General features: G+C 42.7%; 1 protein-coding gene across 1 annotated transcript in view; it reads left to right on the plus strand.

Annotated features, from left to right (window-relative positions):
* Positions 1–24,240, plus strand: part of LOC120029668 (protocadherin-15-like) — a 224,724-nt gene that overhangs the window by 46,115 nt on the left and 154,369 nt on the right. The window contains exons 2-3 of the mRNA XM_038974947.1: positions 14,237–14,251; positions 15,573–15,638. Of these exons, the coding sequence (XP_038830875.1) occupies positions 14,237–14,251; positions 15,573–15,638 (81 nt within the window). The remainder of the gene's footprint in view (positions 1–14,236; positions 14,252–15,572; positions 15,639–24,240) is intronic.

The following is a 24,240-nucleotide window of genomic DNA, read 5'->3' on the forward strand; positions in this document are numbered from 1 at the left end:
GCTTTTGTCTTTGTCTCCTTCTCACTTTATGAGTTTTTCTTTGAGTTTATTATTGAGAGCCCCTTTTCTTAAAACACACCAAAATAACCAAATGTTCTTCTGGAAGCAGTCAGCTTTGAAAGTTGTTTTATACGATGGCGGGCTCACAGATTTTTCTTCCTCTGCTTAGAAAAAGTCTGTTAGGAGGACACCCATCTAAAACAATCTATATTTTTTAAGTGCTCAAGCTGCCAAACTTTGTCTGACCAGCCAACTCTGCACGTGATGCTGAAAACATAGTGGAGGGTACTGTCAATGGTGCCTAAAGGGATGGCGGTAATGGGACAGCTGTTCAAGGTGCTGAATAGACTGGTGCTAATGGGGCTGCCGTCCATGGTGCTGAATAGCACTGGTGCAATTAGTGCTGCCATCCATGGTGCTGAATAGCACTGGCGCATTTGGGGCTGCTGATAGTACTGGAGATATACTGGTGCTACTGAGGCTGCTATTATGATACATGGTGTTGACTAGTAATGGTGCTATCATATCGATCAGGGGTGGGCAAACTTTTTGGCTCAAGGGCCACATCGGGATTTTTAAATTCAACGGAGGGCCGCATTTTTTGGGGGACCAATTATTTGTTAAAATCAATTTGCGGAGCGTTCTAAGGCACTGCATCGCAGTGCTTGAGGCGTCACTACAGACCCAGGTTCGATCCCAGGCTGTGTCACAGCTGGCAGTGACTGGGAGACCCATGAGGCAGTGCATAGGAGAGAGTTTGGCAGGCTGAGACTTCCTTGTCCCATCAATAGCGACTCCTGTGGCGGGCACGCTGACACGCCGCCGGGTGTACAGTGTTTCTTCTGACACATTGGTGCAGCTGGCTTCCTGGTTAAGCGGGCATTGTGTCAAGAAGCAGTGCGGCTTGGCTGGGTCGTGTTCCATTTTTTAATAACGGATTTAATGGTGCTCCCTGGGATGTTCAAAGTTTCAGATATGTTTTAATAACTCAACCCTGATCTGTACTTCTCCACAACTTTGTCCCTGACCTGTTTGGAGAGCTCCTTGGTCTTCATGGTGCTGCTTGCTTGGTGGTGCCCGTTGCTTAGTGGTGTTGCAGACTCTGGGGCCTTTCAGAACAGGTGTATATATACTGAGATCATGTGACACTTAGATTGCACACAAATGGTCTTTATTTAACTAATTACGTGACTTCTGAAGGTAATTGGTTAAACCAGATCTTATTTAGGGGCTTTATAGCAAAGGGGGTAAATACATATGCACGCACCAATTTTCTGTTAAAGTTTTTTTCTTTCATATCACTTCACCAATTTTGACTATTTTGTGTGTCCATTACATGAAATCCAAATCAAAATCCATTTAAATGACAGGTTGTAATGCAACAAAATAGGAAAAACACCAATGGGGATGAATACTTTTTAGAAGGTTGTACTGATTATAATGAGCTAATGCTAAGCTATTTGCCAGCTATGTGTGGCGCCATGTTTGTTGACATTATACAATGCATTCTGGGTGTCACGTAATCTGTCAGACCAAAGATGTTATAATGAGGTGAAGGAATGGTTCACTCATCTTTCGGGTAAACTTCCAGAAGTGAATGAAGGGAAGTGGATGATCGTAGACGACACACCCCCTTCAACATGCATACTATAAACAGACCAAACTCATCTTGTCTCCTCTTATTATCTTTGGTGATGCGGAAAATTAAACATTCCCGGCGCGCACAAACTACCCATCGTTGGATTACTTTTGATTTCTACAAAGTGTTTTACTCAATTATTTCGATCTATGGTGAGCTCACCCGTGATGTGATTAATTATAAATATTAATTGCTATTAGCTAATTCATTTCTGTCAGCCAAGAGTTATAAAAATATGACCGCTTGTGTTACGTCTATCTTTCCTCAGTTTGCGCTAGGACAATAGTTGCCTACATTTTTCAGGTTGACTGATTGTGTTATGCTGTAGATACTTCTGTGAATGTCTGAACATTGCATCCAAAAATAAACTGGTCATATTCTGGACATAACTTTGTAAGGACTGTGTTTGTGCTAAATGTTTCTGTGAATAAAAAAACAGTGTGGCCAGCTCAAATGCTGAATGTTGGGTCAATCGAAAATGGACGTTCTAAATAAGCATTCTAATCAAGCGTTCTAATCACACTGGTTTGATCGTACGGCAACAAGGACTATAGAATGATCACACCCGTTTGTTGGTATGTGTGAAAAGGTTAACATTCGCAAGGCCGTTGGGCAAGATGGAATACCAGGGCACATACTCGGAGCAAGTGCTGACCAGCTAGCAAGTGTCTTCACTGACTTTTGAGGGTAGGCAACAACACATCCACCACACTGACCATCAACATGGGGCCCCTCAAGGGTGTGTGCTTAGTCCCCTCTTGTACTCCTTGTTCACCCACGACTCACAATCATCAACTTTTGCAAGTTTGACGACACGACTGGTAGGACTTATTACAGACGACAATGAGGATACCTATAGGGAGGAGGTCAGAGGACAACAACCTCTCCCTCAACATCAGCAAGACAAAGGAGCTGATCGTGGATTACAAGAAACGGAGGGGTGAGCATGCCCCCATCCAGATCAATGGGGCTTTAGTGGAGCGGGTTGAGAGCTTCAAATTTCTCACCTAGAAATTAACATGGTCCACACACACCCACACAGTTTTTAAGAGGGCACGACAGCACCTCTTCTCCTTCAGGAGGCTGAAAAGATGTGGCATGGTCCCTCAGATCCTCAAAAAGTTTTACAGCTGCACCATTGAGAGCATCTTGACTGGCTGCAAGTCAACAAAATAAGCTTATCTTTAACTCTGCATTGTTGGAAAAGGACCCGGAAGTAAGCATTTCACTATTAGTCTACACCTGTTGTTTACGAAGCATGTGACAAATAGAGCTATAATGGCACAGATACAAAGACGAGATCTCTATCAATTATATTGGTGATATTGTGGCTGCTGTCCATGGCGCTTAATAGTTACTGGTGCTATTTGGGGCTATTGGGGCTGCTGTCCATGGCACTGAATATTACTAGTTATTTTGGGGCTGCTGTCCATGTAGCTGAATTGTACTGGTGCTAACGTGGCTGCTGTCCATGGTGCTGAATAGTACTGGTGCTTTTGGGGCTGCTGTCCATGGCGCTGAACATTACTGGTAATATTGGGGCTGCGGTCCATGGTGCTGAATAGTACTGGTGCTATTAGGATTGCGGTCCATGGTGCTGAATAGTACTGGGATACCTTCAGGGCTGCCATTTATTGTTCTGCAGCCCTCTGCAGTGCTACATTAACTTCTTATGGACAGTTGCGTACCACCTGGCCAACATCCGGTGAAATTACAGAGCGCGAAATTCAAACTATAGAATTATACATATTTAACTTTCATAAAATCACAAGTGTAATACACCAAAATAAAGCTTAACTTCTTGTTAATCCAGCCGCTGTGTCAAATTTCAAAAAGGCTTTACGGCAAAAGCACACCATGCGATTATCTGAGGACAGCGCCCCGCATACAAAAGCATGAAAAACACATTTCAACCAGGCAGGTGCGCCACAAAAGTCAGAAATAGCGATATAATTAATGCCTTACCTTTGATCTTCTTCTGTTGGCACTCCAAAAGGTCCCAGATACATCACAAATGGTCATTTTGTTCGATAATGTCCTTCTTTATATCCATAAAAACTCAGTTTAACTGGCGTGCTTCAGTCAATAATCCACCCAGTTTCCCTCTATCAAAATGCATACAAAATGAATCCCAAACGTTACTAAAACTTTTCCAAACAAGTCAAACAACGTTTACAATCAAACCCTAGGTACCCTAATACGTGAATAAACGATCAAATTTAAGACGGAGAATCATTATTGTCTTTACCGGAGAAAAATACCAAAGAACGCGCTCTCTTCCACGCGCTTGGAAACACTACAGCCAAAATGGGAGCCACCTAGAAAATCTACAATTTCTGGCTCATTTTTCCAAAAACCAGCATGAAACTCTTTCTAAAGACTGTTGACATCTAGTGGAAGCCCTAGGAACTGCAATCTGGGAGGATTTCACCTTATAATAAAAGTGACAGCCATTGAAAACAGTGGTAGGCTGATTTTTCTTTTTTGGAATGGTTTGTCCTCTGGGTTTTGCCTGCCATATCAGTTCTGTTATACTCAGACATCATTTTAACAGTTTTAGAAACTTTAGAGTGTGTTCAATCCAAATCTACCAATTATATGCATATCCTAGCTTCTGGGCCTGAGTAACAGGCAGTTTACTTTGGGCACGCTTTTCATCCGGACGTGAAAATACTGCCCCCTACCCAAGAGGGGTTAATAAGTCTAATGATATCCATTGGCATACTTTAGTTTACTTACATGTGGTGTAGAACAAATAGCACAAGCACAGTGTCGAGGACATTATGCTCAACAACACTTGCAAGTATGAGAATAAGCCTAGAGAGGTGCTGAATGGATGTTTGGGGATGCACAGGGCACGCAGGGCCACTTTACTTTGCATCATACACTTTTTTCTCATTATGATTAACACAAAGCACTCCAGTCAGAGCATTCATTTGTGGCAATCTGGATTATAATGCACGTAATTATATTAATTTGTTTCCCTTACTCATCTCTGAACGACTACATGAGTCATTCACAGCTTTTGTAATAAGGGAAAAACACTCAAAGAATTTAACAAATAATATACCAAATCTAATCAATTATTCATATTTTTACTTGCCTACATTTTGCATTATTTGTCTTATCACTTAGGCTTCAGTAGCTTTAGCAGAGCTTGGAGATCTTTATTGGAGGACAAACAGAGGGTTGTGGATGATTCAGAGATGCCCTCTTGCATGAGCAATGAGCAGAAGTAAATCAAGGTGCTCCGGTGTTAGTGTTAGTGACGGGCATTAGTGCCAACTGAGGACTGCAGCCTGCAGCCAATCTCCTCTGGCTGCAGCTCCACTACAACCCAGTCCTGCCTGATAACCTCTCACTGTGGATAATGGAGGGAAACTGTCACCATCCTAATAGATATCAGTTCCATGTGCAAGACCATTACACCGTGTCCAATACAGTAATGAGATGTAACTTTTTGTTGACAAAATATTTCATATTTTCTTTTCCAAGACAGCAGAGCGCTATTGGACAGATGCATGCATGTATGTTTAAAGGTTTATCGAGTTTTTACTGACATGTAAAGTAAGGTAAAGATGGACGATTTTTACGGATCGAGTAATTACCGGTAAGAGTATTATTCAGTGTTATTTCCAGTTCCGCCACATCACATAACCTATCCGCTTCATTATTCCCAATGAGTAGTTTCCCGTTAGATAGCGTGCCAGGCTAATGGCGTGTCTCCTCACGTAGTTAGTGAAACACTGGTGACAGAAATGGATTAATAGTGTTAACAAGTTCAATGTGGTCCATTACCTAGCTGATCATTGTCTGCTTTCTCAGCTTCCTCCTCTGAGTACTGTGTTAGAGAGGCAATACACGTTGATGACTTTAGTACCATGTTACTTTCCGGGCTCCTCCAATTTATAGACATTATATTACAGGACGAACCAACAGCCTATTCAAGAGAAACTCCAGCAGGGAGCAAATAATAAGTGTTTTTCTTTTCTGATGCTGTCATGTTCGTTGTATGAGTGAGACCAAGGCGCAGCGTGAGTAGAGTTCCACATATTTGAATAAACTGAAAACTCACCAAAACAATAAAGCACAAACGAAACGTGAAGCTATACAAATAGTGCAGACAGGCAACTAAACATAGTCATACAAAACCCTTAGACATACAACACCCCTAGACATACAACACCCCTAGACATACAACACCCCTAGACATACAACACCCCTAGACATACAACACCCCTAGACATACAAAACCCCTAGACATACAAAACTAGCGTACCCACCCTAGTCACACCCTGACCTAACCAAAATATATAGAAAAAAACATATCTAAGGTCAGGGCGTGACAGTACCCCCCCCCCCCCCCCCAAGTTGCGGACTCCCGGGCCGCAAACCTGAACCTATAGGGGAGGGTCCGGGTAGGCATCTACCCTTGGTGGCGGCTCCGGTTCTGGACGCAGCTCTGGAAGCTCCGGACCGTGGGTCGTCGCCAGAGGAACCGGACCGTAGATCGTCGCAGGAGGCTCTAGACTGAGAACCCCTGCTGAAGGCTCTGGACCGTCGCTGGAGGCTCTGGACCGCCGACCGTTGCTGGAGGCTCTGGACCCCCGACCGTCGCTGGAGGCTCCCGACCGTAGACCGTCTCAGGAGGTTCCCGACCGTAGACCGTCTCAGGAGGTTCCCGACCGTAGACCGTCTCAGGAGGTTCCCGACCGTAGACCGTCTCAGGAGGTTCCCGACCGTGGACCGTCGTTGGAAGCTCTGGACCCGGGAACTGTCGTCGGAAGCTCTGGACTGTGGAGGCGCATTGGATGCCTGATGCGTGGGACCGGTACAGGTGGCACCGGGCTGATGACACGCACCTCAGGGCGAGTGCGGAAAGGAGGCACAGGACATACTGGCTGTGGATGCGCACTGGAGACCTGATGCGTGGGACCGGTACAGGTGACACCGGTCTGATGACACGCACCTCAGCACGCCCGCTCTGCAGCACTCTCAATGCTAGCACCTCCCTCCGGAATCTTGCGTCGAGCTCCTCATCCGACTCCCTGACTGGCTCTGGATCGCTCCTCGGCTCCGCCCACTGCTCCACGTGCCCCCCCCAAAAAAATTATTGGGGTTGCCTCTCGTGCTTGCTCCGTTGAGCTATCTCTTCGTATCGTCGCCGTTCCGCTTTCGCTGCCTCTATCTCCTCCTTAGCTTGGCGATACTCCTGCGTCCAGGGTCCTTTCCCATCCAGGATCTCCTCCCAAGTCCACTCCTCCTGTACACGCTGCTTGGTCCATTTTTGGTGGGATCTTCTGTCACATTCGTCATAAAGATGAGACCAAGGCGCAGCGTGAGTAGAGTTCCACATATTTTAATAAACTGAAAACTCAACAAAACAATAAAGCACAAACGAAACGTGAAGCTATACAAAATAGTGCAGACAGGCAACTAAACATAGTCATACAAAACCCCTAGACATACAACACCCCTAGACATACAAAACTAGCGTACCCACCCTAGTCACACCCTGACCTAACCAAAATATATAGAAAAACAGAGATATCTAAGGTCAGGGCGTGACAGATGCCAACTTGATGTTAGCTTTCCCTCTCAAAGAATATTATGAAAAAGGTAGTTGTTGTTAGAGTAGATGTTGAGCCTTTTTGTGAGATTGTGCTCCTGGAAGGTTGAGCCAATCACATTGTTACTCTCAGGGATTAAAGCTGAAGTGAAAGGTACTGTTTTGGGCCATTAGTTTATTGAGACCTATCAATACTGGGAAAGATGTTTGCCGTTTTGTGTGTCGACGTATGCGCATGCGTGTGTGTGTGTGTGTGTGTGTGTGTGTGTGTGTGTGTGTGTGTGTGTGTGTGTGTGTGTGTGTGTGTGTGTGTGTGTGTGTGTGTGGGCTTGTTCAGTGTGTGTGTGTGTACAGTACCAGTCAAAAGTGTGTCCAAACTTTTGACTGGTACTGTATGTTTTTCAAAACGTTGTCTCTATGGTTTTACCTTTTGTAGATTAAAAGCTCTGAAAACGTGACAAAACCAGGCACATTTTGGCGTTAAAGCTTTGAAACTCTAGTGTTCATTTTGCTTTTGAGTCTTGGTTGTCAGTGGTCTTTTTCTCTTTTTAATCTGAGGAAAGAACTACAGCGGGGAAGGAGATGCATCCATTCTGACAAAAGAGTAGATTACATTGTATTTGTCTCTCCAAAGAAGTTCTTGGTTGAGAGGAACAAAGACCATGCATAATGATCAGTGAGCCTGCATGACTGTGGAGCGATCAGTTCATAAAGAGAAGGGCATTGATGTGAAAGGAATCGGTTGGCTTGAAAGCCTCCGTCACGATCTGTCTCTGTCCGGCTGGTATCTCTTCCTTAGCTCAGGACTCACACTTTCTGCCAAAGTATCTCCCGTTGAAAAAGTGTTTCAATCCATTGCGTTTCTCCATTGTTCATTGCGTGTGTCTTTTCATTTCAGTGAAATTCTTTTTAGTGAAGTATAATGCAAAACATTGCATTCTGCAACGTCTGTGAGATCCACAAGGTCATAAGTTCACAGTTCCTGCATCTTAGCAATTTCATGTATTTCGACCACAAGATTATCCTCTCACTATCCTCAATATATTTCCCCAAAACGTTTTTTTGTGGTATTTTATCAGTAGTGCAGGGATAACTGGCAAAGCCTGGTTTTCATACAGTAAAATAAGTTACCACTGAAGACATGTAGCATCCATGATGGAGGAAACATCAAAGCTATACTGTATTGTGGACTGTATCTCTCTGGTGGAAAACACTATCAACTTCACTGTCTACTTCAAAGGGCAAGGTTAAATGTAGTTCCTCCCCGGTGGTATTACACGAGAGAACCAGAATTTGATAGAAGACACCCATAGCCCTTCGATAAAAGACTATTTCCCAAAGGTAAAATTGGGTGGGAAATTTCCTTTGAAATGGACTGACTCATAAGCTCCGGTGTCGGATTCCTTTCAGAATACCTGTAATTCACCTGTTTGGGTTCGGTTTTCCGAATTCTTGAGAGAATGTGGCAAATGTTGTAAGGAGATAAAATGATGAAAGAGTAACTTTTTTTTAAAAAGATACCATGTCAAGATACCATGACAAAGATACCATGACAATTTCTGTTTGCTTTGTGTTGTTGATGTTCATGTTGCCACTACAGGTGGATGTAAATAGGTTGTGGTATTCTACAAGGTTTTGGATCTACAAGAGTTCAGCTATTAATTATCACCTGGCTATGTAGCTTTTTAGACCTAGTGAATAGGGCCAGGGGTATTTTTTGCTGTTCAACTCAACCCCTGGCCCTTATGATGTACACGACGGAAAAGGTCATTCTCATCTCTCTCTTTTCTCTCTCTCCCTCCAGGTGGGCACGCAGTAACGCTTGACGAAAATGCAAATGAGGTCATGGCACTTCAAATGGTTCGGAATATGGATAGGACTTCTGCTGTTAGCCACTTGTTGCCTGTCGCAAGACACAGATGGTAAGTCCTCCACACCTCAAGTACCTATATTCTATGCAAACAAGGCGAATATACAACCACATAGGCCTGTTTTTGTTTTTGTTTCAGAATAACCAGATGCTAAAATACACTGAATGGGTTTATTTTGATGAACATTTTGTATTCCTAGGCCATCTGCACCACTGTATGTGATTAATGGTCTCAGATTGAACTTAACTGATATGTTCAAACTGCCTCGACCCAGTGATGAGCTCTGATTCTATACTTAGTTTTCAACCTGACAGATTCCTCTGGATTTATGTGGCGATTCTTGATTCATGGAAGCATATTTTACTTGATGTTAGTGAAGTCACGGATGCTACTGCCTCCGCATTTGACCAGTGCCTGAATGGAGTTGAATATTCAGAAATGTACTATCGATTTTATTGACGCTCCTTCATCCGTCTGTCCGAATCCGCTCAAAAGGAGACCTTTTAAAAAAGAAAAAAGGGAAATGTCTATTTCAAACTGATTTATAATGTTGGACACTTTAATTCATTGTTCTCACCTTAGCCCAATGTGAATTTCACCTCTGGTTCAGAAATCAGTCACTTTCTGATGTACAGTGCAATTTAGACTTGATTAGGGCACAAGGTTTTGAGGCTGTAGTTATTGTTCTAACTAGAATGATCATCAAGCTGCATATCAGTGCTGGAAAATAGTTTTATAGTCTGTCTATTCATGTAGGGACAAATAGAACACCTCGATTGTGACATAACATTACTACTCATGGTCAAGTACTTCCTATTCCAATTTCAAAATATCCCTTTGTCACTGTAGGAGATGGATGCAGGAACATAGAGATAAGTGTGTTGTGGCAAAGCAACTCTAATGCAGAAACAAATTAGTGCATCCTCATCCTGTGGTTGCCATGGAGCAATAGATACCATCTTAAGCAAGTGATCAGTGTCACCTACAAGACAGTCCTCATTTTGGCCCGTGCTCTCTTCTCTCTCTCTCGCGACCTCTCTACCTACCTCTCTGTCTCTCTCTCTTCTTCTATTTCTCCTGTTAGAAAGTTAAATTTCCCCGCTTAGGTGACAGAGTGGGATTCCTCTCCATTGCATTATGTATGGATGTGTCTCAGTATGGGGCTCATCCCGGGGATCCAGCGCTGTGTATTAATAGGACTGGAGGTCGGTTCCCCTTGAGCACTAAGCAGCACCACTCAGGTGCCCAGGCATGCAAAGTGTCCCACTCACACCTACACACTTATTCAGATAGTTATCTCTCTGTTATGCGCCACATGCCCCTCTGGGCTATACTGTACATATCAATATAAGTGTATAGCTATCTGTGCATAGGAATAATATATCGTTATATAGACCTACTTTAGCTAGTTACATGTTTAAAATCGCATGACAAAAACAAACCAACTTCACAGCAAACTATCAAGGACATATACTTGTTTTATTAGCACTATTCTCATCAATATTTTAGTTAATCTCCCCTCAGTTCTTTTTGAGGTTCATGAGTTAAAACAAAATCCATTTCAATTTCTGTATTTTGGTTTGTTTGTCAGAGTTCCCACCAGTTTACTATTCAGGCCAAGCACAGTAGCACACTATTTGATGGTGGAGATCAGATTATTGACAGAATTTCCAGAACTTATTTTATCAGGGGAGCATGCATTGCTAGCCTCAGTTTGGCTTAGACTGGGGCACCAGCCTGTATGTTTCTCTTTCTTATCCAGACACCACACTGACTGTAACCCCCCAGTGTGTTTCCTTTTTTGGAGAGAGAGAGAGAGAGAGTGTGTGTGTGTGTGTGTGTGTGTGTGTGTGTGTGTGTGTGTGTGTGTGTGTGTGTGTGTGTGTGTGTGTGTGTGTGTGTGTGTGTGTGTGTGTGTGTGTGTGTGTGTTGGACTCCTGATGTTTTCATCAATGGATTTGCATGTTTTTTTTATCTGCTTCATTAGAGATAATGGAAATGGATAATGGGATGGGTGGTTGTGTGTGTGTGTGTGTGTGTGTGTGTGTGTGTGTGTGTGTGTGTGTGTGTGTGTGTGTGTGTGTGTGTGTGTGTGTGTGTGTGTGTGTGTGTGTGTGTGTGTGTGCACGGGTTTAATGAATGCCCAAAATAAGTCAGGCACTGCCACCTGTTGTGCTCATGACGCTTTGACTTCAAAAGGTGGTTTGACAAACTCTGAATATCATATCCTAATGTGTTTATCCCCAATTGAGAGTTTTAATTCAAAGTAAAACTGAAACATTAGTGAAGTATGAAATTATTCATGGTACAGGAACGATGGACTGTAAGTGGATTCTGGAATAAATATTGAATATTTCTTTGTACCCATTAATATTTTGCATTAAGTTTTTGATTAGAAAATCATATGCTATGGTAGAAGCACTTATTGTTTAGTGAAGTTCTCTCTGCAATTGTTTTTGTTATTGATTCTATTATGTGTTTTTTAAATTATAATATGGACATCACATTCTGTGTTTTATCGTTCTTTATCAATTTCACATACACTCCGTTCGTATCCAATTCACCTCACATACAAAAAAACAACTCATTACCAACCCACTCCCCTTTACATTGTATTTCTTTTGAATGGGCTGAGGAGAAATAATGCGGTTAGAATGGCCTCTCGTCCTGGGAGTAAATCTAGCCTCGCTGACCTGGAGTTTGTGCAGGTAGCTTCCGTATAGCTGGCTATTGATTTCTGTGGCGATTTACTCTGGATGGTGTCGTTCCAATCTCATAGCAGCATCTCTCATACAGGTTATCACAGTTAGAGGAGCGGGCACATGCAGGGATTGTCTTTGGACATCAAAGTTCATTGTCACACGCCGTCGCTCCACTTTGTAATCAGCCAATGTTCTGGTGTCATATCAGGACAAGTGGGAGGAAGCATAGAAATAGAATTACAGTGCATTGACTCAAATGGGGATATCTGTTCTAGTCAATGATATTTCTATGGGAGGAATGTTACACCTGCAGGGTCAAAGAAGCATTTAACCGTTTAACCAATCAGAGGGTCAGATGTCAGCCAATGATCTCATCACCCTCATTATTCTGAAATAGAATACTAATCCTAATGGTCTCCTTTGAACCAATGATCTGTGGAGAGAGAACACCTGAATGCAGTGTGTCATTGGTCAGGTATTGACCCCAGTGAACAATGAATGGCTATAATAACACCAACCTCAAATCCAAGCTGGTGTTTCAGCCTTCAAATAAGGCTGAATCCATAAAATCAAATACAAGTATATTTCTCACTGTTAGACTTAGGTACACTTATCAGTTTATTGGAGATTGCTTTTTGGCTGGAGCAGGTTTTAGGGGACTGTTCGTTTTGACTTTTACAGTTTTGGGGCGTCCGTACAAAGTCGTGGATTTGTTATTGGATGATTGGATAGATAATGTGCTTACTGAATGTCTACTTATTGAGGCATTTGCTACCCACTATAGCATTTGAGATGTTGTGGTTTCGAAATGTCTGCCTGTTACTTACTACTTAAATATACTTTCAGGTACTAATGACTAGCAATCATATTACGATATGCAATAACATGACGTTGGATAGTGTACACGGTGTGCATCAGGATGTTCGTAGCTGTAGGCCTACACGTACAAAATATACACGCCTTTGTGGAAATGGTATATTGCTTACATTTTCTTTCAAACAGTAGGTGAAATTGGATACTGTGTCTATAGGCTCTGGTTGGCTATTGAACAGTCCCAAACAATTGATCAAAACATTCTTTGTGCCTGTTTGGAATCTGGAAAGTCGATCACAGACAGGAGTCCCTCTGTTCTGCGTACTAGTATATAGAAGTAACACCCCTCCATGAATATTTCAACGTCACACTATCTTTTTGTTCTCCCGTAGAGACGGTTGTTGCATTGCAGTGGCTGGCGTTGATATGAGGGCCACAGTTGCCGGGGGGTTGTTGGGTTACAGCCTTTCTGATGTCGTGTGACTCATTTAACTCTAGTCAGCTAGTGGGTAATTAGTCATTTATGAAGGCCAGCCATACAGAGGACCTAAAAGCATAAGGACTGAATGTATCTCTCATCTGTTGCTGCCCCTTGCTTGTCCATACATCCATTCTCCAGATACGACAAACCGATATAATCAAGGCCCAATGTTCCGGAGCGAACTCAAGTCCCAGACCGTTTTGGAGCTGTTTATATGGGAGCTGGAGCGTTTTGATATCTTGTCAGTTAGCAATGGTTTCCTAGTATTAACGCTCACTCACCACCACCGCCGTCTGCGAACGGCTATTGTGTTGGGAAGATAAATAGTTGTATTTTTTTAAGTAATAATCCAGCAAGTGCACCCTCCCTGAGGAAACCGTTTCCCCCATGACCACATCTCTTTCTTTCACGAGGAATTCAACACTGTGTTGACGCGGTGTGATTTATACCGAGCTGTCGGCCTTCTCATAACTAGCCATTCATATTTTGTAAAGGTGTGTGTCTTAAACAGGGAGGTTGGGAGTGATGGGGTGAAACGGACACCCCCCCGTAACAAATGCAGTCCCATGATGCAATAGATCTCTCCCAGCCTGCCACCCAGGAACGGTGTTCATCAAATCACTCACTGATGCACTTTATTCAGATGCCTCTCCACCACCACAGCCTCGTCCCACTGCTCTGCGCTAGACTGTAAATCTACCATAGTGGGTTGTGGGTAATGTTTGCGCATACTGATCTGCGAAGGGGAACAATTGAAGGGGGTGAAATGTTTGAGGTAATAGCTTAATTAGTCGCTTGGCTGGTGTCAGAAGTGGGCTTGGTGGTGAGATATTTATGTTTACTTGCTCAAAGTCCACCTGCACGTATATGATAAATTGATTTATAACTGATTCTGTAGCTCTTGGCAAGGAAAGGACGGATGATGGAGATTGTGTTTTGAGGTGCAAGTGGTGGATTCAGGTACTATAATGTGAACTTTCGCATCTCTGTTTCAAAGTTACAAAGTTTCTGTACTTTTCTTTTGATACCTTTTCTTCCCTCACTTTTTCCTATTTTTTTGTTCTCTTTCAAGTATCTTATGGAACTCTGACTCCCTGCTTGTCTTTTTCTTTCCTTCATTCTATTCGGCTCTCTGGCTGATGACACTGTCTTTGACTCCAGACTGGCAGTATGATGGTAAGGCGATGGATCTTTTCCCTGTCTCTCCCTGTGTCTCTCTTTGTGATCTGACTGTAGCAGTCACTCTCAAAAAAAAAAGGTGCTCAGTAGAACCATATAGGGTTCTTCGGTTACTCCCCATAGGGGAACCCTTTTTGGTGCTAGGTAGAACCCTTTGAAGAGGGTTCTCCCTAGACCCCTTTATGTAGGGTTCTTCATAGAATCCCCCTGTATATGGTTCTATCTAGAACCCTTTATGAAAGGTTCTGCCTAGACCCCTCTATGAAGGGTTCTACCAAGAACAATTTTATCATCTAAAGGTTCTTCCTAGAACCATCTACGAAGGGTTCTAAAAATACACATATCTTTGGAGGGTTCTTCCTCGATGAACAGCTCCTCCAGCCTTATTAGCCTTTCAAGTTAAATACATTACATATATCATAAGGCCTTTGTTTGAGGGCCTAGTTATACCCTAACACAGTGGTGTTAAGAAACTCCTGGTTTACAGGCAACATCAGGCCTGCAAGTCACATTATGCTGGCTTGCAAAGTGGTGTTTAATTAATTCCTATTAGAATCTAGCCAGAGTTCGGATATCCAACACGTGGGATTTTATGTCATCCGCAACCTGCACTCAGAATGACTGCCAAGTTAGGGAAGATTGAATACTGAAACTACCTTGATCATGTAAACTGGAACAACCATCTCAGTAATGAGTACAACTACTAACAGATTGGATTAGTTTAGAAGAATCTATGCTATTTATCTTTGTGTAGCATAAAATATATCAGTCAATCAATGTAACATGCCAAAACACAGCTATTAAAACAAACAATTCTGAAAATCCCCCTGAAATAGAGCATGCTGGGAAATAAGATATATGGTTATACTGTATGTAGAACCCTTCTTGCCTTCCAAAGAATCATCAAAGAACCCTTTCTTCCAAAAACAGTTCTTAGGATGTTAAAGATTCTAGGTAGAACCCATTGCCTTACAAAGAGCCCTTGTCTTCCAAAAAAGGTTCTTCAGATCAAAACGGTTCTTGTTAGAACGCTATCCCACCACAAAGAATCCTTTTGAAACCCTTTTTTCTAAAAGTGTATTTACCCCCATCAACCCTCCGGTAATAGCCTCATACTGCTCATAAAGAAGTCATATGTCATTACCACTGTGCACTTTGCTCATATTCTCCCTCTATTCTCCCCCGTGGCAGTACATCTATATAGCTTAGTTCCATTCAATGTTCCGTCCTGTGTGGCTTCTAGTCATAGTACGACTGTAAATTGTAATGGTGCGTAACAGGAGATTACAGGTTAATGTAATTATTTATTTTTTTTCAGAATGCAAACTCTCCAGGACTGGACCACCTGCCACAATTGTTGCCATAGATGAAGAGAGCCCAAATGGTATGTATTCTTTACATGCAGCATTGTTGAAACAATGCACCAATGTCAGAGGCGGCAGTTAACCTAATGGTTAAGAGCGTTGGGCCAGTAACCGAAAAGTTGTTGGTTCGAATCCCTGCGCAGACTAGGTGACAAATCTGCCGATGTGCCCTTGAGCAATGCACTTATTGCTCCTGTTAGTTGCTCTGCCTAAGAGCGTCTTCTAAATTATTCAAATGTAACGGAAGCTGGGATCATAAATAATCATAAACCCTGGTTGAGTCGCAGGGAATGAAAAGCTCCTCACACAGAGCATTGGATTTTCCCATGTAATAAAAGAGACAAATGGATAGTTCACAAAATTCTTGTTCTGGAGGTTTTTCGCCATGTGTGTGTTTACCACTTAAACTCCACATTCTCCACTTCCTAATTGTTTTTCTCAGTTGAGGGCTAAGCCATTACCAGTTTATGGGTGAATTTAAATGTGCCCACCAGGGAGGGAGGCACTAATGAGTGGAGCTGCTGTTGCTGTTCGTTGTTGTGGCCATATTTCTCTCCCTCTTAAAACCTCCCTTGACGGTTACACGCCGGGCCGGTCCCTGGCAGCCACATCACAGATGGTGTTCAGTATGCTGCACAGCCAGGGGCCCCTCGCTGTAATAGATCTCTCTGTTCTCCTTCCCCTCTTTCCCTTCTTTCTCCAGACTCACTATTCGGCGTGGTGGCCCGGGCTGGGCTTCGTTGTTACCTGTAATTCCGTTTGAACATTATTGATGCATTTGACAGGTGTAAGCGGAAGTCAGTGGCTGGCTGTTATTTTAGCTACCAACTGCCTAATGAGCATCAAGGCTTTTCCACACTGCTGCTTCTTGGCAATGGACATCAGCAGTAGAGTTGGGCGGTATCCAGATTTTCGTACCATCATACCGTTTCTATACCGTACCAGAGTATACGGTATTACCAGAAGTGAAAACAAAGGGCGCTATTTCAACACACAAAATAATTTAGGCAACAGGGATCTTGATCCAGAAGGGGATTGAATGTCTCTGCTGTTACCAAAAAGCTTGATCTTGACATCTAGCCAATTTAGCAAACCAAATCCATAACTGGAGCCCTGAGCTGCATATAATTTATTTGACACATCTTCGATTTCTTTTAGTTATACTTAACTTAAGCAGCTCAACAACAAAAAAACATATATTTTTAAAACTGTATTGAAAATCATACCGTTAGTATTCGGAAATACCCCGGTATCATCCGACAGCTCCCCTCACCTTGTCACCAGGACTGTCTACAGCTCCCCAAGGTGGTGGTGCTGGTTAGAGTCAGGGGTTGGAACCAAAATTATTTTCCAGCCGTTCTCGGGAAACGTTCAATCGAGCAGAAACTGAATCAAATCAAATGTATTTATATATTACATCAGCTGATATCTCAAAGTGCTGTACAGAAACCCAGCCTAAAACCTCAAACAGCAAGCAATGCTGGTGTAGAAGCACGGTGGTTAGGAAAAACTCCCTAGAAAGGCCAAAACCTAAGAAGAAACCTAGAGAGGAACCAGGCTATGAGGGGTGGCCAGTCCTCTTCTGGCTGTGCCGGGTGGAGATTATAACAGAACATGGCCAAGATGTTCATAAATGACCAGCATGGACAAATAAAAATAACCACAGTAGTTGTCGAGGGTGCAACAAGTCAGCACCTCAGGAGTAAATGTCAGTTGGCTTTTCATAGTCGATCATTGAGAGTATCTCTACCGCTCCTGCTGTCTCTAGAGAGTTGAAAACAGCAGGTCTGGGACAGGTAGCAAGTCCGGTGAACAGGTCAGGGTTCCATAGCCACAGGCAGAACAGTTGAAACTGGAGCAGCAGCACGGCCAGTTGGACTGAGGACAGCAAGGAGTCATCATGCCAGGTAGTCCTGAGGCATGGTCCTAGGGCTCAGGTCCTCCGAGAGAGAGAAAGAGAGAATTAGAAAGAACATACTTAAATTCACACAGGGCACCGGATAAGACAGGAGAAATACTCCAGATATAACAGACTGACCCTAGCCCCCCGACACATAAACTACTGCAGCATAAATACTGGAGGTTGAGACAGGAGGGGTCAGGAGACACTGTGGCCCCATCCGATGATACCCCCGGATAGGGCCAAACAGGCAGGACATAACCCCACCCACTTTGCCAAAGTACAGCCCCACACCACAAGAGGGATATCTTCAACCACCAACTTACCATCCTTAGACAAGGCCGAGTATAGCCCACAAAGATCTCCGCCACGGCACTACCCAAGGGGGCCCCCCCTCAATGCCTGTCTGCCAGCCTGATATAGAAGCCACGGCCACGTGACTCACTGTCTGTAAAAGCAATCCATTTTCGTGAACGGGATGGTCCTAATAAACAGGCCGGTGAGTGGATATATAAAGTACAAGTCAAAGGTTTGGACACGCCTACTCATTTCTTTTTTAAATAAAAAAAATAGATATATTTTCTACATTGCAGAATAATAGTAAAGACATCAAAACTATGAAATAACACATATGCAATCATGTAGTAACCAAAAAAGTGTTAAAAAAATCTAAATACATTATATTTTTGAGATTGATCAAAGTAGCCACCCTTTGCCTTGATGGCAGCTTTGCACATTCTCTCAACTTGCTTCATGAGGTAGTCACCTGGAATGCATTTTAATTAACCGGTGTGCCTGTTAATTTGAGGAGTGGTGTGGTATACAGAAGATATAGCCCTATTTGGTAAAAGACCAAGTCCATATTATGGCAAGAACAGCTCAAATAAGCAAAGAGAAAACACAGTCCATCATTACTTTAAGAAATGAAGGTCAGTCAATCCAGAACATTTCAAGAACTTTGAAAGTTTCTTCAAGTGCAGTCGCAAAAACCATCAAGCGCTATGATGAAACTGGCTCTCATGAGGACCGTCATAGGAAAGGAAGACCCAGAGTTACCTCTGCTCCAGAGGATAAGTTCATAAGTTCATGAGTTAACTACACCTCAGATTCATAGAGTTCAAGTAACAGACACATCTAAACATCAACTGTTCAGAGGAGACTGCGTGAATCAGGCCTTCATTGTCGAATTGCTGCAAAGAAACCCCTACCAAAAGACACCAATAATAAGAAAAGACTTGCTTGGGCCAAGAAACACAAGCAATGGACATTAGACCGGTAGAAATCTGTCATTTGATCTGATGAGTCCAAATTTGAGATTTCTGGTTCCAACCTCCGTTTCTTTGTGAGACGCAGAGTAGGTGAATGGATGATCTCCAAATGTGTGGTTCCCACCGTGAAGCATGGAGGAGGGGGTGTGATGGTGCTTTGCTGGTGACACTGTCAATGATTTATTTAGAATTCAAGGCACACGCATTCTGCAGTGATATGCCATCCCATCTGGTTTGTGCTTAGTAGGACTATCATTTGTTTTTCAACAGGACAATGACCAAAACACACCTCCAGGCTGTGTAAGAGTTATTTGAGAGTGATGAGGTGCTGCAACAGATAACCTGGCCTCCACAATCACCTGACCTCAACCCAATTGAAATGGTTTGAGATGAGTTGGACTGCAGAGTGAAGGAAAAGCAGCCAACAAGTGCTCAGCATATGTGGGAACTCCTTCAAGACTGTTGGAAAAGCGTTCCTCATGAAGCTGGTTGAGAGAATGCCAAGAGTGTGCAAAGCTGTCATCAATGCAAAGTTGGCTACTTTGAAGAATCTAAAATATAAAATATATTTGATTTGTTTAACACTTTTTTGGTTACTACATGATTCCTTATGTGTTATTTCATAGTTTTGATGATGTCACTATTATTTTACAATGTAGAAAATAGTAGAAAATCAAGAAAAACCCTTGAATGAGTAGGTGTGTCCAAACTTTTGACTGGTACAGTATATAATCTAAACAAAAAAAGAAACATCCTCTCACTGTCAATTGTGTTTATTTTCAGCAAAGTTAACATGTGTAAATATATGTATGAACATAACAACATTCAACAACTGAGACATAAACTGAACAAGTTCCACAGACGTGACGAACATAAATGGAATAATGTGTCCCTGAACAAAGGGGGGTCAAAATCAAAAGTAACAGTCAGTATCTGGTGTGGCCACCAGCTGCATTAAGTACTGCAGTGCATCTCCTCCTCATGGACTGCAACACATTTTCCAGTTCTTGCTGCGAGATGTTACCCCACCAAGGCACCTGCAAGTTCCCGGACTTTTCTGGGGGGAAATGGCCCTAGTCCTCACCCTCCGATCCAAGAGTCAGTTTTAGAATGGCCATGGCAGAACACGTGACAGAACACCATGACATTCCCGTCTTGCAGGAAATCACGCACAGAACGAGCAGTATGGCTGGTGGAATTGTCATGCTGGAGGGTCATGTCAGGATGAGCCTGCAGGAAGGGTACCACATGAGGGAGTAGGATGTCTTCCCTGTAACACACAGCATTGAGATTGCCTGCAATGACAAGAAGCTCAGTCCGATGATGCTGTGACACACCACCCCAGACCATGATGGACCATCCACCTCCAAATTGATCCCGCTCCAGAGTACAGGCATCGGTGTAACGCTCATTCCTTCGATCATAAACTCAAATCCGACCATCACCCCTAGTGATACAAAACCGCGACTCGTCAGTGAAGAGCACTTTTTGCCAGTCCTGTCTGGTCCAATGACGGTGGCTTTGTGCCCATAGGCAACGTTGTTTCCGGTGATGTCCGGTGAGGACCTGCCTTACAACAGGCCTACAAGCCCTTAGTCCAGCCTATCTCAGCCTATTGCGGACAGTCTGAGCACTGATGGAGGGATTGTGCGTTCCTGGTGTAACTCTGGCAGTTGTTGCCATCCTGTACCTGTACCGCAGGTGCGATGTTTGGATGTACCGATCCTGTGCAAGTGTTGTTACACGTGGTCTGCCACTGTGAGGACGATCAGCTGTCCGTCCTGTCTCCCTGTAGCGCTGTCTTAGGCGTCTCACAGTACGGACATTGCAATTTAATTCCCTGGCCACATCTGCAGTCCTCATGCCTCCTTGCAGCATGCCTAAGGCACGTTCACGCAGATGAGCAGGGACCCTGGGCATCTTTCTTTTGGTGTTTATCAGAGTCAGTAGAAAGGCCTCTTTAGTGTCCTAAGTTTTCATAACTGTGACCTTAATTGCCTACCGTCTGTAAGCTGTTAGTGTCTTAACGACCGTTCCACAGGTGCATGTTCATTAATTGTTTATGGTTCATTGAACACGCATGGGAAACTGTGTTTAAACACTTTACAATGAAGATCTGTGACGTTGTTTGGATTTGTCACGATCGTCGTAACGTGGAAGAGAGGAGGACCAAGGCGCAGCGTGATAACAATACATCTTCTTTATTATAAGACGAAGATGAAACGAAACAAACACTATACAAACTAGACAAAACAATAAACCGACGAACGTGAAGCTATATAAACAAAAGTGCAGACACAGGCAACTTAGACATAGACATAGACAATCACCCACCAACTACCTAATGACTATGGCTGCCTAAATATGGCTCCCAATCAGAGACAACGATAGACAGCTGTCTCTAATTGAGAACCAATCTAGGCAACCATAGACATACATACACCTAGACTAAACACTGCCCCATAAACATACAAAAACCACTAGACAATACAAAACACATACATCCCCCATGTCACACCCTGACCTAACTAAAATAATAAAGAAAACAAAGATAACTAAGGCCAGGGCGTGACAGGATTGTTACAAATTATCTTTGAAAGACAGGGTCCTGAAATCGGGAAGTTTCTTTTATTGCTGAGTTTATATATGTATATATATATATTTAAATACACAATACCTGTTAAAGGTTTTAGAACACCTACTCATTCAAGTTTCTTTTTTTTCTTTTTTTTACAATTTTCTACATTGTGAACACATAACTATGAAATAACACATGTGGAATCATGTAGTGAACAAAAAAGTGTTAAACAAATCAAAATATATTTTATATTTGAGATTCTTCAAATAGCCACCATTTGCCTCGATGACTGCTTTGCATACTCTTGGCATTCTCTCAACCAGCTTCATCACCTGGAATGCATTTCAATTAACAGGTGTGCAGCCCAAATAAAGGCTTCATATAGTTCAAGTAACAGACACATCTCAACATCAACTGTTCAGAGGTGACTGCATGAAACCGGCCTTCATGGTCGAATTGCTGCAAAGAAACCACTACTTTCGCTCTAACCACTAGGCTACCTGCCGCCCCTTGTCTAGATGAGATGGAAGGGAGTTCCATTCAATCATGGCTCTATATAATACTGTATGTTTCCTGTCAGAGCTATATGTAAGTTGATTATACAGACAATTTGGAATGTTCAGCACATTCTCACAAAAACAAGAATTGATGCAGTCAATCTTTGTTCTACTTTGAGCCAAGAGAGACTGACATGCATACTGTTGACATTAGTCCTCTGTGTGCATTGACGGGCAAGATGTGCTGCTCTGTTCTGGGCCAGATGCAGCTTTTCTAGGTCCTTCTTTGCAGCACTGGGCAATTGTCAAGATTAGATCAAACTAGAGCCTGCAGGACTTGTTTGGTTGACTGTTGTTTTAAAAATGCTGAGTATCTCGTTATCACAGACAGCTAGTTCATTACTAGCCACCCATTCTAAAACTGACTGCAACTCTTTGTTTAGGGTTGCAGTGATTTCACTTGCTGTGGTTGCTGATGGGTATAATGTTGAATCATCAGCGTACATAGACATACAGGATTTGTTAAAGGCTCGTGGTAGATCATTAGTAAAAATAGAGAACAGTAAATGACCGAGACAGCTGCCTTGCGGAACACCACACTAATGTTTTACATTGGAGAAGCTTCCATGAAAGAAAACCCTCTGTGTTCTGTTGGATAGATTGCTCTCAACCCATGATATGGTAGAGGATGTAAAGCCATACGTTTATCCAATAACAGATTATGGTCAATAATATTTAATTCTGCGTTAAGTATAACCATACAACTCCCACAATCCTCTTATTATGAATGTATTTCAGCCAATCATCAGTCATTTGTGTCAGTGCAGTACATGTTGAATGCCCTTCTCTATAAGCATGCTGAAAGTACATTGTTAATTTGTTCACAGAGAAACAGCACTGTATCAACAACAACAAAAATCCAAAAGTTTGCTAATTGCTGGCAGCAAGCTGATTGGTTGGCTGTTCGAACCAGTAAAGGGCGCTTTACCATTCTTGGGTAGCGGAATTACTTTATTTTCCCTCCAGGTCTGAGGACAAACACTTTTCTCCAGGCACAGATTAAAGATAACAGGAGTGGCAATATAGTCCGCTACCATCCTAAGTAGTTTTCCATCTGGTTTCACATTATTGATGGACAACAATCATTTTCCAATTTGACTTGCAGTATCAAAGCCAGTGCTAATTTGTATTCGTAGAGCATGAATTTCTTTCCATTGTAAAGTATGCATTTAATCGAGCATAATTCTTTTTGGGAGAGAGGTTTTGTGCAGGAGTCAGAATGTGTTTGCATTGAAACGCTCTTTAGTTCAACTGTATATTTGCCAAGGTCAGAGGATTTAAGGGAATTTGTTCCTCGTGAAACAGTAATTTACCTGTGATTTTCACCCCATACTGCGTGAAAGCACCTTTAACTCCTCACTTAATGGATGAACCATGCCTCAGCATAAGAAATCAGATGTTATGTAGTTTAACCCATGCGCTATACTTATCCGAAGCAATTGCTGTCGATAATATTTCTCATATAGTATGTTTGTAGTTGTTCACTGATCCACAGTCAATTTATTTATTCAATAACATTGATTTCATGGGCCCCCCTTTTGAATTTCAGAGAGTTTGCTTCCTTGTGCAGGCATAAAGAAACACGTCTAAACTTTGGAAAAACAGTGACAGACCACAAACCAAGTACTGTGTATCACACAGATTAACATAGCAATATTGTCATTCTCCCCGAAGTTGAATTCAATCATCATTTTCCAGCTAGAGACAGAGAGGGAGTGTCGCCAAAATCACTGTTCTGTGAGATGAATTTGGAGAATAGACCTCTCTGCAGACACCATAAAGATTTCGCTCTAAAATGAAAGCAAATCAGGTCAGCTGTAAATTTGTGAACCCATTTCCTTAAAACTTTGGCTTGTCTCAGCAAATTCATGAGTTTTTTCAGGTGTACTTCACTCCGTTCCGACAGCTGGAAAGTCATTTAATAGGAAATGAATAAAGTTATAGCCCTGACAACTTTTTATTATAAAGGGACAATTTTATGTATGATTGCCAAGGCATATAAACCTAAAGTAAGTGTCATTTGAAGATATAACCTTAGCAGACTTTGAGAATTGCTCTGTATTTCTCTGCAAATTCAACTGGGCTAAAACAATAGACACTGTGACATGGGGTTCATTGCTAGATGAGTTTTGCTCTCCTATGGTCTTTTAATGTCAAGGCACAGTGGCGAGTGTCAGTTGTGGATGATGGAATCTGAGGTGTGGGGCCAGTGAGTGTGATGGAGGTGCACCCGAGGGTCACACAGTAGTGAAGCATTCCCACCCTCCCTCTCTCTCACACACACACACACACACACACACACACACACACACACACACA

Source organism: Salvelinus namaycush, chromosome 35 (assembly GCF_016432855.1).
Source record: "Salvelinus namaycush isolate Seneca chromosome 35, SaNama_1.0, whole genome shotgun sequence".
NCBI classification, from domain to species: Eukaryota; Metazoa; Chordata; class Actinopteri; order Salmoniformes; family Salmonidae; genus Salvelinus; species Salvelinus namaycush.